This window comes from Cherax quadricarinatus, chromosome 18 (assembly GCF_038502225.1).
Source record: "Cherax quadricarinatus isolate ZL_2023a chromosome 18, ASM3850222v1, whole genome shotgun sequence".
Lineage (NCBI taxonomy): Eukaryota > Metazoa > Arthropoda > Malacostraca > Decapoda > Parastacidae > Cherax > Cherax quadricarinatus.
In genome coordinates this window covers 23,477,017-23,492,244 of record NC_091309.1, presented here as the reverse complement: position 1 = coordinate 23,492,244, position 15,228 = coordinate 23,477,017, and the positions used below count along the sequence as shown (strand labels likewise).

The window sequence follows — 15,228 nt, the reverse complement described above, 5'->3', positions numbered from 1 at the left end:
TAATAATAATAAAAAAAAAAACATTACCTTGTAAGGCAAATGAGCAACCTGAGGTCAGACCCTGGAGAGGTCAAAAGGGAGAACAAGTGAGCCTTGATGTATAATTGATTTATCTGTTATTTTTGTAGATGAATGGTTCAGAAAACCTACATGTTTATAAATTAGACACGTGCAACATTTGGGTATCTTTAATGAGAAAACGTTTCGCCACATAGTGGTTTCATCAGTCCATTCTCCTTTGTATGGACTGATGAAGCCACTGTGTGGCAAAACATTTCCTCATTAAAGATACCAAAATGTTGCACGTGTCTAATTTATCAATCTGTTATTTTTACACATGGTAGAGTCCAGTCCTGGACAAAACAATGTAATTAATGTTTCCCAGCAAACACACTGTCATTCTCTACATGCTGGCTTACATCATTTAACCACTGAAAGACAAGTTCTGGAAATTCTTCTCAGCTCACAGAATTGTGGAGTGTCTGGAAGCTCAAAGAATCTTAAGGAATCCAAATTTGTACATTTGTCATTAACCTGATAAATTATTGTGTCATTTTTGAGGAGCTGCCAGCAGCAATCAGTAAAAAGTAGTAGTAGTAGTAGTAAGGGAGGGATAACCAGGATGATGCTCACTGCTTAAATCTTGTAAGGAAATTACAGTATTAAAATGTTTTTCACGGCAATTGATACAAATCCTTTTAACCCTTTCACTGTCAGTCCCATAATACTACGGCTTTGAAACCAGTGCCTGTCTCATAAAACTACTTCAAAATTCTAGTGCCTTACAATCTTGCAGGAGATAGCTGGTAGGCCTAAATATGAGAGAATGGGTCTGACTGGTCAATGTGCACAGTATAAAAAAAATCCTGCAGCGCACAGTGCATGAGAGAGAAAAAATTGTAACCGTGTTTTTGGTTTAACCCTTTGGGGGTTTTGGCCGCACTAGTACGGCCAAAACTAGTTTTACAATGAAAAGTACCTTGAAATTGAGCTCAAAGTAGCAGAAATGTTCGATTTTTACGAAAGTTCAAAAGTAAACAAATCATGCCAAGTGTCCAATACACGTCAACTGGTGAGTCTAATATTCTTTCACAAGTGCACCAATATTATTTATACCATTTCTACACTAATGCAGTAGTCTGCATAACAGTAAATCTTCTGTTTTTTGTAAGAATAAAAATTCAAAGTGGAAAGCCAAAGAAATATAAGAGGGGCCTGGGGATGTGACTAATGAACAGAGAACTTGTTATTTTAGTGCAAGGAATGTCTTTCTTGTTTACTCTGGACCCTATTCGGATATTGGCATCTTTTGAAATTTGTGTGAAATTTGCAAAATTGCTAAATTCTGACCACTTTATTGGATAGTTGAAATCAGTAAATGGGTGGTTTCTTGTACTCATTCGATAGAAAAAAATGGAGTTCTAGCAAAATAGTTATGATTTTTGTCATCTAGTACATTGGAATTGGCCGAAAATAGGAGTCAAAGTGGGCAAAATCTCCGATGTGTAAACATCGTCGAGACCGCTAACTTTGCGAGAGCATAATTCCGTAAATTTTCCATCAAATTTCATACTTTTGGTGTCATTATGATTGGGAAAAGATTCTCTATCTTTTCATGAGAAAAAACTCATTTTTTTTTTTTTAAATTTTGGCGACCCTGAGAACAAGTCTCTGAGAGGGCCTGGTGACCCCCAAAGGGTTAAAATAGTGATTTTTGCAGTGTATTTTCGTATGGTATTTATGGTTGTATTCTCATTTTCTTGATCTAATTTGACAGAGATATATTACAGAAATAAAGATGATTTTGAGTGGTTTACAGACTAAAAGTAGCTTGAAAGTGAGCTCAAAGTAGCAGAAATGTTCGGTTTTGACAATGTTCAAGAGTAAACAAATCACGTCGTGTGTCCAAGACATGTCAACTGGTGGATCTAATATGCTCTCACAAATGCATTGGTATTATTTATACTATTTTTTCAATAATGCAGTAGTCTGCATAACAGTAAACCTTTTTTTGTGTTAATAAAAATTCAAAATGTAAAGCAAGCATAATATAAGAGGGGCTTGGAGACGTGACTAATGAACAGAGAATATGTTTTTTTTGTGCTAGGAATGTTTGCATTATTTATTCTGGACCCTATTTTGAAATTGGCCTTTCTTGAATTTTGTATGAAATTGGCAAAATTACCAATTTCTGATCACTTTACTGGGTAGTTGAAATAGGTAAATCAGCAGTTTCTTGTACTCAATTGATAGAACAAAAAGAGTGCTAGTGAAATAGCTATGAATGTAGTCAACTGGAACAATAGAAATGGCCCAAAATAGGGCTCAAATTTGGAAAAATCGCCAATGCGTAAATATAGCCAAGACAGCTAACTTTGCGAGAGCATAATTTCTTAAATTTTCTATAAAATTTTCTACTTTTGGATTCATTACCATTGGAAAAAGATTCTCTATCATTTCATAAGATTTTTTTTTTTTTTAAATTCTTCAACAATGAGAGCAAGTTTGCGAGCAGGGGTCTTGACAGTGAAAGGATTAACACTGATTTTGGAAAATTTTTATTAATATTATACTAATTCTTTCAACAAACCGGCCGTTTCCCACTGAAGCAGGATGGCCCAAAAAGAAAAATGAAAGTTTCTCTTTTTAACTTTAGTAATATATACAGAAAAAGGGGCTACTAGCCTCTTGCTCCCAGCATTTTAGTTGCTGTTCCACTTCCTCATGGAGAATTTTATATATATTAATGATTTTAATCTTTTATCTGTCAGTGGCATATCATTTTAGCATGTAACATAATGGATGATAGTCCAAATCCAATGTTGCATATTATAAGGACAAGACAGCAGGTATGTCTTGCTACTTCTACTTACACTCAAGTTACACTACACATGCACGTACATATGTATATATAAACACACCCATCTGGGTTTTCTTCAATTTTCTTAATAGTTCTTGGTCTTTTTTATTTCCTCTTATCTCCATGGCAAAGTGAAACAGAGTTCTTCTTTTGTGGGCCATGCTTGTCATATGAGGCAACTAAAATGCTGGGAGCAAGGGGCTAGTAACCCCTTCTCTTTTATAAATTACTAAATTTAAAAAGAAAAACTTTCATTTTTCTTTTTAAGCCACCCTGCCTCAGCGAGATATGGCTGACACATTGAGGAAAAAATGCTGTAAAAAATTAAATTGTATGTTTACTAAACAAAGATATTTTAATTTAATTATGAATACGCTTCATAGTTTAATTTTGGTACCATTTTCTTCTGTTAACACTGGAGGAACAGTCAATGCATTCAGCCTACCTTTGTAACTCCTATTTCTCATCTCTGGGAGCCATTTTATAACATTTCTTTGAATTTTGTATCATTTGCCAACCATCCATGTTTCCTTTGGTGCATATTCCAGATTTGATTTAATAAATACCATGATCAGTTTTTCTTTTTTCAAATCAACATCAACAAACATATATCTGAAGAATGCTAGTGTATTAAATATGTCTTTGTACTACACTTAGGTGATTTCATCAGCTTTGGTGTATGATATTATTCCAGTCTATGTTGGCCATATGTTCTGTTTAAGGATTTGATTTTTTTCTGCATATACAGTGGACCCCCGAGTTTCGTGATTAATCGGTTCCAGAGAGCCTGCAAAAAGTCGAAATTGCCAAATGACGAAACTATTTTCCCCATAAGAAATAATGGAAATAAAATTAATCCGTTCCAGACACCCAAAAATATTAAAATAAAATATTTTTTTCAAATTAAATAAAGATTTACATACTGAAAACAATGAGAAATCAAGTACATGCATATAAAAAATAATAATAACATTACACTTACCTTTACTGAAGACTTCTGGGTGGATATAAGATGGGAGGGGATAGGAGGAAGGTGTACACAATTGTTTGGAAGGAGAATCTCCTTCCATTAGGACTTCAGGTATGAAGTCCTTATCTGGGGTTACTTCTTTTCTTTGTTTTTTAAAGACAATGGCACTGGGAACAACTTGAGAGTCACTGGAACCCTGTCGCACAAAATATCTGTCCAGAGAGCTCCATTTCTGGCGTTTCTTTAAGATTTGTCTGAAGTGGGACACAACACTGTCATTGTACATGTTGCCAATATGACCTGCAAGAGCTTTGTTAGGGTGAAGTTCATCCATAAATGTTTCCACTTTTTTCCACTTTGCACAAATGTCCTTAATCTTTGCAACAACAGCACACTTTATTTCCTTTCCTTTCACCACGATCGAAGTGATGGTTGAATGGGGTTTGCCATATATCCTGGCAAGCTCTGTAACACGCACTCCACTCTCATATTTTTTAATGATTTCCTTCTTGAATTCAATCGTGTTCCTCACTTTCTTTACCAAAGGGCTTGCACTAGCTTTCCTTGGGCCCATGGTGACTTATTTAGCAGTTGTAATCACAAAAAACAATGGATTATTACGTATGAACCCGCGGGGTGATGGTCACGTGTTGGTAAACAATGGCACACTGTGCGTGAATGGCGTGGGAGACTGGCTTTGTGTGTGCGGTGACGGGCGGACGGGTACCGGACTGTCGCCGAATCACGAGTCTAATCACGAAACGCAAGGCCAAATTTTGCATAAAGTCGGATTTCACGAAAGTCGATGCTGCCGAAACTCAGGGGTCCACTGTATACATTTTAGATGAGGAAAATCTGTTTCATTCTCTGCAGAAAAGATTTTTTCCAAAAGGAACTAATCTCAGTAGTACCAGTTACCAGTAACCAGTTACCAGTAGATGACTCACTACCAACCGTCTGTGTGAATCACTGACTGTTATTCATGTTGCTGCTGACCATAGCATGTTTTTGAATGCCGCTCACCCGCTAGGCACTGGTGGGTCAGTCTGAGATAGAGAGCAGTGAGAGGCAGGGCGGCTGATGGTGCTTCCCATACTTTCCGTTATAATTATACGTACTAACCAGCCTACGTGAGTGTTTTTACCCCATCCACGTCATCAAACCCACATGACAATTTGGTGCTTATTGTCCCATTGTATTCCACTTGAACCTGGTACTAGACCTATCTATATACCTGCATACAGAATGCCTCATTCACAAGTTGCTGTTGCAGAAGAATTGATCAATCAAATGCTTGATGATGGAGTTATTGCACCTAGCAGTTCACCTTGGAATGCACCCTTGATCCTAGTGACTAAGAAGGATGGTACTTGGCGCCCAGTGATTGACTTTAGGAAGTTAAATGCGAAAACTATTCCAGATCGCTTCCCACTTCCTGTACTGGGTGATCTTTTACATAACATCGGAGATGACAAAGTCTTTTCAACCCTGGACTTGTTAAAAGGGTTTTGGCAAGTCCCTCTTGACAAGGACAGCCAAGAGCTAACTGCGTTCTCCACTCCTACAGGTCATTATCACTTCCTCCGTATGGCATTTGGGTTACAATCCTCCCCTATCACGTTCTCAAGGCTCATGACTAATATCTCTAGAGGTCTCATAGGTAATGCACTTATGGTGTACTTAGATGACGTAATCGTCATGTCTAAAGACGTGGATACACACTTGAAAAGACTTGATGTAGTACTTGGTAAGCTTGAAGAAGCCAATTTAAAGATCAAACTGTCTAAATGTCAATTTTTCAGATCAGAAATTAAGTTTCTTGGTCACGTAGTCACTCCTAGAGGGGTTACGACTGACCAAAGTAACTGCAGTACTAAATTTTCCAACTCCCAAAACTGCTGATGCTGTAAGATCCTTTGTGGGCTTAGCAGGTTTTTATAGATCTTTCATTGCCAATTTTTCTTCCATAGCTGTTCCTCTGAGTTGCTTAAGAAAGATGCTCCTTTTGTTCGGACCTTCCATCAAGAAAGAGCATTCCAAACTCTAAAAGAAAAGCTAACATATGCTCCAATTTTGAAATTTCCAGATTTTTCTAAGCCCTTCTATCTGACAACTGATGCTAGTTCTATTGGCATAGGTGTTGTACTAGCTCAGAAGACTGATGGCAAGTACAACACAGTTGCATTTGCTAGCCGAGTCCTTACGAAGGCTGAACGTAATTATACAGTAACTGAGCAAGAAGCTTTAGCAATAGTATGGTCTTTAAAGCACTTCCGAGACATTATTTATCAGTACTCTGTTCATGTCTTGACAGACCATGCTCCACTGATACCTTTATTCCAGAACAAACAACCTATTGGAAGGTTAGCCAGATGGACCTTGACTATCCAAGAGTTCAATCCCACCTTTGAACACTTACCTGGCAAGTCAAATGTAGTCGCAGATGCCTTATCGCGACATGTTAGTATAGTAACTGCAGACCCTCCATTTACTGCCGAAGATGTAAAGAATGCTCAACAAGCAGATCCCATGTGGTCTGGTGTGATTCAATTCCTGCTCCAGGAAGATCTTATTCTGACTGTGAAGCCACCAGCACCCATCAGTGACTTGTCATGAACCAAGAATTACTGTATCGAACAGCCGAGTTGGGTACTCCTAGCAGAAGAGTATGCCAGTTAGTAATTCCACTGTCACTAGTGAATGTTGCCTTACAGCTAGTTCATGATGTACCAGGTGTTGCGCACCCTGGTATGGATCGTTCGGTAAAACAAGCCAGATTGAAATACTTTTGGCCTTGTATGGCAACTGATATTTCTGAGTATGTTAAGAAATGTAGTGTCTGCATGCAACATAAAGGTAATGCTAATGGTCCTAATCCAATCCAAGTGTATCCAACTACTAGCGAACCGTGGGAAAGAGTTGCGCTAGATCTGTTAACTAATTTCCAGTGTTCCCTCCAAGGCAACAAACATCTGTGTGTTATGGTAGACCATTTCACCAGATATTGAGAGTTAGTTCCTATTGCAGATAAGACTGCCAAGACGGTAGCTAAGGCGTTTAAAGAACGCATTATCTACAGGCATACCACCCCTAAGTCCCTAGTAACAGATAATGGAGGTGAATTCTGTAATGAGATTCTTGAAAATTTGTGTACCTTGTACAAGATCTCTAAATCCACCATTGTTCCTCATCATCCTGCCAGCAATGGGTTAGCGGAACGAACCAATAAGAAAGTACTTGACGTCTTGAGAGCCACTATCAATCCCAACAGTGAAACTTGGGATGAAGTTATACCTGATGTGCAGTGTGCTATAAATTCTGCTTACAATGTTTCTGTAGGTGACACTCCACATTAAGCATTGTACGGTGTAGATAAACGCTTGCCTTACAAGTTGCTATATTCTAATCCGAAACCAAATTACAACCCTGATGATTTCATAGCAACTCGTACCAACTTAGCTCAAAGCGTCTTTAGAAGAATCCGTGAAACACTTCATAAATCAACAGCAGAATTTACAAGTCACAAACACTCGAGCAAAGCCGTCCAAAATCAAAGTAGGTTCGAGAGTTAAGCTGACTAACTTTAACAAAACGTCTGCAATGCCTAAGCTTGATCAAAAGTTTGTTGGGCCTTATCGAGTAGTTGAACATATCACTGGCAATAAGTATAAGGTTAGAGATATTAGTACTGGTCAGTATAAAGAATCACATTTAGATCATATGAAGTTAGTATGTGATGATAATGATGTTCCAACCCAGACTAATGTGACAGACTCTGACAATCCTCCTGATCCTGTACTCTACCTCTGAGACTCAGTCAGACGATCAACCTGAATGTCGTTATTCCCTACGTACACGACAGGTATTGAGAAATCCTCAAGTGTCATTTGTAACTACCAATTCAGATTTGCCTCAAATACAGCATGAGTTAGCCAGTGCAACAGAGTTTGATCCTCCCAGAGATGACACCCATTCTGCAAATGTCAATCTCACCCTAGCAGAGTTGGGGTTAAATGTAAATAACCTGTATAGATGAATAATTACAGTATCAACTTATTAACATTTTGTGTTCACATTCTCTCCGAATTCTGAGATTTAACAGTCTAGATTTGAGTGCACCGAATCTGCCTTTCTGTTAAACACTTCTTTCTTTGTATATATTTCTTCCTCAGAATCCGTAGATCACATGAATACAGATCGATCGATCAAAATTTTTTTTATCACTTCTATTGTGTAATCCCAATGTTGAGTTTCATTCGATGAGTTGTGCTATATTATACCTTGTAATGCATTACAGTTTCATTACAGTAAGTTTCATTATAGTCAATTACGTAAGCTTCCATTCCAATATTCTCCTGTTATAATATTCAATTGTTGTGTACTTTGACATTGTATAGAATCAGCCCAAGCCGTACACCTGCCATCTCTAGTTTGTATTAGCTGTATGTCGGGACGACATACGTTAGCATCGCCAAGCTCTCAGTAGTACCAGTTACCAGTAACCAGTTACCAGTAGATGACTCACTACCAACCGTCTGTGTGAATCACTGACTGTTATTCATGTTGCTGCTGACCATAGCATGTTTTTGAATGCCGCTCACCCGCTAGGCACTGGTGGGTCAGTCTGAGATAGAGAGCAGTGAGAGGCAGGGCGGCTGATGGTGCTTCCCATACTTTCCGTTATAATTATACGTACTAACCAGCCTACATGAGTGTTTTTACCCCATCCACGTTATCGAACCCACATGACACTAATTTAGCTACATTAGTCTGAGAACATTTAAAAAATAAATCTAAATTTTTATTCAATAAAACCTCCCCTCTAAAATACTGGGAAAATCACCTAATATATACTACATTATAACTACCAGTTAAGTTTGTTTTTTCTGGCACACCACTCACATCCTTTGAACCTGTTCTTGTTGAAATAGGTAATACCATATCTGAAGATTTGATGGCAAGGCCAGGGACATCACGTCTCTACTGGTATACTTAGTGAAACGAGCAATTGTGGAATGTTTTTTAATTAAAAATATATCCTATACTGTGGGGAAAAACTCTAGTGCAAGGCAATGTCAATAATTATCAAGCATGTGCTCATATTATGTAGTACATTTTTCCTAAGTTCTGAGTTTAAAAATAATTTTTTTTTATAAACTACAACAACATTCAACTGCTAATTAACTATTATGCTTGTGTAAAAAGAGCACCAAATATAGTACAGCACATATAACACAAACTTTAAGCATTTATTATGCTATCGTCTGGCTTCCCTATTAAGAGCAAATATCATATACTACTGTACATAAAATAACATCTTTATCAGACCGGTCATATTAAAAACCTTTAAGGAACATTATACCTTACAATCTAAGATCAAATGGTCCCATTGTGCTTGTAAAAACAATTTAATTTGGCATTAATTTCACATTTAAAATATTTAGCTAAAATAAATTAAAAACAATCTACATTAATAACATGTTAAGAATGCCAAGATTTCTGTTACCACTTTTACCTTTACAATTCCGGTCCTGCCTGGTCCCACTTAGCTAAACGTACAGCATCAAAGTTTTCAAATTTCCATTTTTGTGTCTCTAGTTGTGGATTACACGTTGACACAAAAATTTCTTTGTTACCAGGATTGCTGTCCAAACAACGTGGATTACCACCATGCACAAGCCACTGCTTTTCCTGTAAATGTCATATTGCAAAAGCAAACATTAAGCTCTAGTTTGACAGAATTTCATATAAAATTTTTTAACTTTCCATATTATCATTGAAGAATTTGTTATTTTTATCTCTGTGTATAAATGTAGCATTAACATTTTTTAAATGACTCTTGACTTAAAAATCAAAGAAAACATGAGCATTAGTCTGTTACAAAGAGGTATAAAACACTATTGTATACATGGTAGTGAAGCATGAGTCTGCAAGAGAAACATGCATAAGAATATACCAGTAGCTAAACTATAGTGAAACTGTTAATAGGTATAGAAGCATTGACTTGCTTTAACCATTCATGTTATGATCCTGGGGATTGACCCACAAAAGTATTTATTATTATGAAACTGCAATGTTGTCTTAATTATTGTAAGAGAAAAATACAATATACTTTATGTAAAGAGGATGTAAGTAAACTCATTTTCGTTATTCACTACCACTCAAGAATACTGTATGTACTATTTAATTATCAAGCAAACATATCAAGCAATGCATTTTGATGAAATTTTTAGAGGTGCTCACATACTATGGGTTATCAATGTAGACAAAACTAGATTGTTTTTTGTGATATAAAATAAAACATCATACATAGGTGGAGTGAGGTAATGTCCTTGATCCCACTTTATAAAACACTGATTAATACTTTAAAGTAACTAATTGTCAGCCTATGAACTGTTTGGCAGGTTAGAAGGTCGTCACTACAAACTTAAGACGATTCATTTTTGCAACAAACTAGTTAATGCAGAATATCTCACACCTAATAAAATGTTAGTATCACCATACTGTGGCACATTTCCCTATTCTGTCTCCTAAGATAAACTTTTCTTTCCACAGATGACTCAACACACCACATACATTTTCTCCATCTATTTTATTGTTCACTTTGTCTTTCACAAACCCATTTGCCAACATTTCACTCCTAATTACTACTGATTGCAAAAAGGATTTAAGAGTTCTGGTTAGCAGTAATCTGGTTTGTTCTGGTTAGCAGTAACCTGAAACCAAGACAACAGTGCATAAGTGTTCGCAGTAAAGCTAACAGAATCCTTGGCTTCATAACAAGAAGTATAAATAATGTTAGTCCTCAGAAAAAAAAAACCATACCACGGGCGGGGATAGAACCAGCGATCAGAGAGTCTCAAAACTCCAGACCATCGTGGTGTGGTTTGTTTGCAATCATGTCATTACGATTTCATGAGTTATAAGTCCTCGGGTTGTTCTTCAACTCTATATATCCTTGGTTAGGCCTCATTTAGATTATGCTGCAAAGTTCTGGTCACCATATTACAGAATGGATATAAATACACTGGAAAACGTACAGAGGAGGATGACACAGTTGATACCATGTATCAGAAATCTTCCCTATGAGGATAGACTGAGGGCCCTGAATCTGCACTCTCTAGAAAGGCGTAGAATTAGGGGGGATATGATTGACGTGTATAAATGGAAAACAGGAATAAATAAAGGGGATGTAAATAGCATGCTGAAAATATCCAGCCAAGACAGGACTCACAGCAATGGTTTCAAGTTGGAAAAGTTCAGATTCAGGAAGGATATAGGAAAGCAATGGTTTGGTAATAGAGCCGTGGATGAGTGGAACAAACTCCCGAGTACAGTTATTCAAGCTAAAACGTTGTGTAGTTTTAAAAATAGGTTAGATAAATACATGAGTGGGTGTGGGTGGGTGTGAGTTGGACCGAACTAGCTTGGGTTACCAGGTCTGGTGCCATGCTCCTTCCTTAAGTGGAAGTGACCTGACTAGGTGGTCATTGTTCTAGCCCAGGGGATGGTATGGACCTGCTTCGCATAGGTCAGTAGGTCTGTTGCAGTGTTCTTTCTGTCTTATGTTCTTATATCTACATACATTTACTTCCTCTCTCCATGGGAAAATGGAGAAGAATCCTTTCCCGTACGCCATGTGTGTTGTAAGAGGCAACTAAAATGCTAAGAACATGGGGTTAGTAATCCTTTCTCCCGTGTGAAGTACTAAATGGAAAAATAAAAACTGTTTTTTTTTTCTTTTTCAGGTGACCCTCCCTTCAATTTAATCTATCACTGCCCAGGGTCGTGGAGTTGGCACATAAAACCTTCAACTCCAACTCCTCTATTTATGACACCTCTGACTCCGACTCTGTTATTTATGGCACCTCCAACTCTGACTCCTTTAACCCTTTCAGGGTTTTTGACGTACTAGTACGCCTAAATTCTAGCGCCCTCAAATCTAGTGAGAGAAAGCTGGTAGGCCTACATATGAAAGAAACTGTGATAGCCTGAGCTTGCTACCATCTGCAGCTCATAAGACTGCCATCCCCATGAGCCCCTTTGGGACAGGGCAGATGGCAGACCAGAGGCCTAGCTTCTCCCTACGAGCCCCGTGAGGGCGGTGACTGTGGCTAGGCCTGGGGACAGTTGGTCCCAAAGATGAGGGGGTACTTGTACCTCCTCCCATGAGAGACTTACGTCTCGAGATACTCCCCAGATAGGGAGCCAAGGCCGGGTCACCACTACTTGGAAAAGACCCAGGCCGGGAGAATACCGGCGAATAAAAAAAAAAAAATATGAAAGAATGGGTCTATGTGGTCAGTGTGCGCGGTATAAAAAAAATCCTGCAGCACACAGTGCGTAATGAGAAAAAAAAATTTGACCGTGTTTTTGGATTAAAACAGCGACTTTGCACTGTATTTTCGTATGGTATTTATTGTTGTATTCTAGTTTTCCTGGTCTCATTTTATAGAATGGAAGACATATTACAGAAATTGAGATGATTTTAACTGGTTTTACAAAGAAAACTACCTTGAAATTGTGCTCAAAGTAGCAGAAATGTTTGATTTTTACCAAAGTTCTAAAGTAAACAAATCATGCTATGCGTCCAATGCGCGTCAACTGGTGAGTCTAATATTCTTTCACAAGTGCGCTGATAATATTTATACCATTTCTACACCAATGCAGTATGTAAAGTAAAAGGACACAAGTGCAACTAATGTAACATTTTATTGTGGCAATGTTTCGCTCTCCAGGAGCTTTGTCAAGCCGTTACAAACAGTACATGGACACAGCGGGTATATATAGGCTCAGAGTGAGGTGCAATACTAGTGGTAGTAGTAGTAGTAGTGATATAAGTAGTAGTAGTAGTAGTAATACAATATGTTAGAACAATTAACTTGCACATGAATAAAGGATATAAAAGCTATTACTTGGGAAACATAAAAATTGGTTAGACAAATATTTATATTTTTATGTTTCCCAAGTAATAGCTTTTATATCCATTACTCACGTGCAAGTTAATTGTTCTAACATACTGTATTACTACTACTACTACCACTAGTATTGCACCTCACTCTGAGCCTATATATACCGTGTGTGTCCATGTACTGTTTGTAACGGCTTGACAAAGCTCCTGGAGAGCGAAACGTTGCCACAATAAAATGTCACATTAGTTGCACTTGTGTCCTTTTACTTTACATATTGTCGGTAATTCTACCAACTTTATTACCAATGCACTAGTCTGCATAACAGTAAATCTTTTTTTTGTGAGAATAAAAATACAAAGTGGAAAGCAAAAGAATGTAAGAGGGGCATGGGGATGTGACTAATGAACAGAGGAAATGTTATTTTAGTGCCAGGAATGTCTTTCTTGTTTATTCTGGACCCTATTCGGAAATTGGCATCTTTTGAAATTTGTGTGAAATTGGCAAAATTGCTAAATTCTGACCACTGTATTGGATAGTTGAAATCGGTAAATGGGTGGTTTCTTGTACTCATTCAATAGAAAAAATGGAGTTCTAGCGAAAGAGTTATGATTTTTGTCGACAAGTACACTGGAATTGGGCAAAAATAGGGATCAAAGTGGGCAAAATTGCCGATGCGTAAACATAGTCGAGACCGCTAACTTCGCGAGAGCATAATTCCGTAAGTTTTCCATCAAATTTCATACTTTTGGTGTCATTATGATCGGGAAACGATTATCTATCTTTTCACGAGAAATTTTTTTTTTTTTTTTTTTTTTGAAATTTGGCCGACCCTGAGAACAAGTCTCTGAGAGGGCCTGTCGACCCTGAAAGGGTTACTTACGTTTTACCGACTCAAACTCCGACTCCAGTAACCCAAGAGTTGCTTCCAACTCCACAGCCCTGGCTAATACCACATTTTTTTTTTTTTCAAATTAAATGCATTCTTGAAATCTAATTTTACCACTACATTGTCCTCAGGCAGGTTGTTGTTACAGGGCTGTGGAGTCAGCATATAAAACCTTCAACTCCAACTCCTTTATTTATGGCACCTCCGACTCCAACTCCAAAGCCTTGTGACAATGCCTAGACTTTTTGCTACCTTCATCACCAACTTTTACTATCTGTTTAAAAAACATGCTTATTCCAAGAAAGTCTTCACCCTAATGCTAATGGGTTGACAGTGTTGCACTAGAAATGAAACAAGATTGCTTTCTTTCTGTTTGTAAGAATTACATTAGACTTTTGAAAGTATGTTATTAATAGCCTTGTGTCATCATGCCATGTGCACTTTGCCGTCACCACATTTCTCAAGGAAGCCATGACATACAGCATTCTAACCTACATTTTGTGAGTAAAGTTACTACAGTATTATGCAGTTAAAATTTGTGATTGATACATTCTTATAGGCTCCCACAAATTCAAAATGTAAATGCCACCCAATTAGTGAATTGCAAAAAAATTCTGTTCAAGCTCATGTTGAAGAGGCCAAACAGCATTTTTTAAATACATTCCGCCATCACAAATCTGGCAATCAGTTATTTGGTTCCTTCAGTTATTCGGCACTAATTTTGGCTAGCATAATTTCAATTTCCAGGGTCGCCACACCAACCTTCTGGTACTGTCTGGTGGCGCTACTTGCTGCATAAGTCATTCCAATTTCTTTTTCTCCATTTATTGTTTTAACCTGCTTACTTTTAGCCCTAGCCATGGTTCCAGTGAATGAAAAAAAATGCTTCTCATTATGTAAAGCACCTACACAGTAATTATCCATTAAAGATAAGGTGGCTTTGAAGCCACTGTCGGTTGCAATGAGCTGTCTCACGATGCAGGAGAATATGCTTTATTATTACACTAATATCAACACTACAGCTTATCTGCCTATCACAGTTGATCTAATATGACATAAACAATATAAATAACATAAAACATGTTAAATACTCCAGAATAAATAATATTTGGCATAACACCGAGCAGTTCGACAGAGGTATGAAGAGGATATGGTATACAAATACCTTTCTCTTATCCCTATCTTGGGGGCTTATATTAGAGAAAACGGAGTGTAGCACAGGGCTAACTGTGATATACACTCGTACTGCACCATAAACCAGAAACAAAAAAGTTATTTTCTCTATATAGATTATCACACATAGCAGCATATGTGTAGAGAACCTATGTGAGGGAAAAGTTCAATAGATAGGAATAGAGAGGGAGTATATAGTAACAATAGTTTCATTGCCGGCTACTTGTTAAGGTAGGGTAAGTCAAGCTCCCGCTATTCCCGCCTTTTTGCCCCCTCCCCGAAAGTGATAGTTTCATTGCCGGCTACTTGTTAAGGTAGGGTAAGTCAAGCTCCCGCCTTTTCTCCCCCACCCCTAAAGTGATAGTTTGATTTCCGGCTGCTTGTTAACGTAGGGTCAGTCTAGCTCCCACTATATCTTCCCCTCCTT

The 15,228-nt window shown here is 37.7% G+C and overlaps 1 protein-coding gene across 4 annotated transcripts in view; it reads right to left on the bottom strand.

Moving 5' to 3' along the window:
• Window positions 1-8,838: 8,838 nt before the first annotated feature.
• The window catches only part of LOC128689232 (N-acetylgalactosaminyltransferase 6-like), an 81,782-nt gene continuing 75,392 nt past the window's right edge, over window positions 8,839-15,228 (bottom strand). For 3 of the 4 annotated variants that reach the window (XM_070086339.1, XM_070086341.1, XM_070086338.1), the window contains exon 11: window positions 8,839-9,521. In XM_070086339.1, the coding sequence (XP_069942440.1) occupies window positions 9,348-9,521 (174 nt within the window). In that variant the 3' untranslated portion in view covers window positions 8,839-9,347. The remainder of the gene's footprint in view (window positions 9,522-15,228) is intronic. The other variant, XR_011392151.1, reaches the window with a different exon arrangement.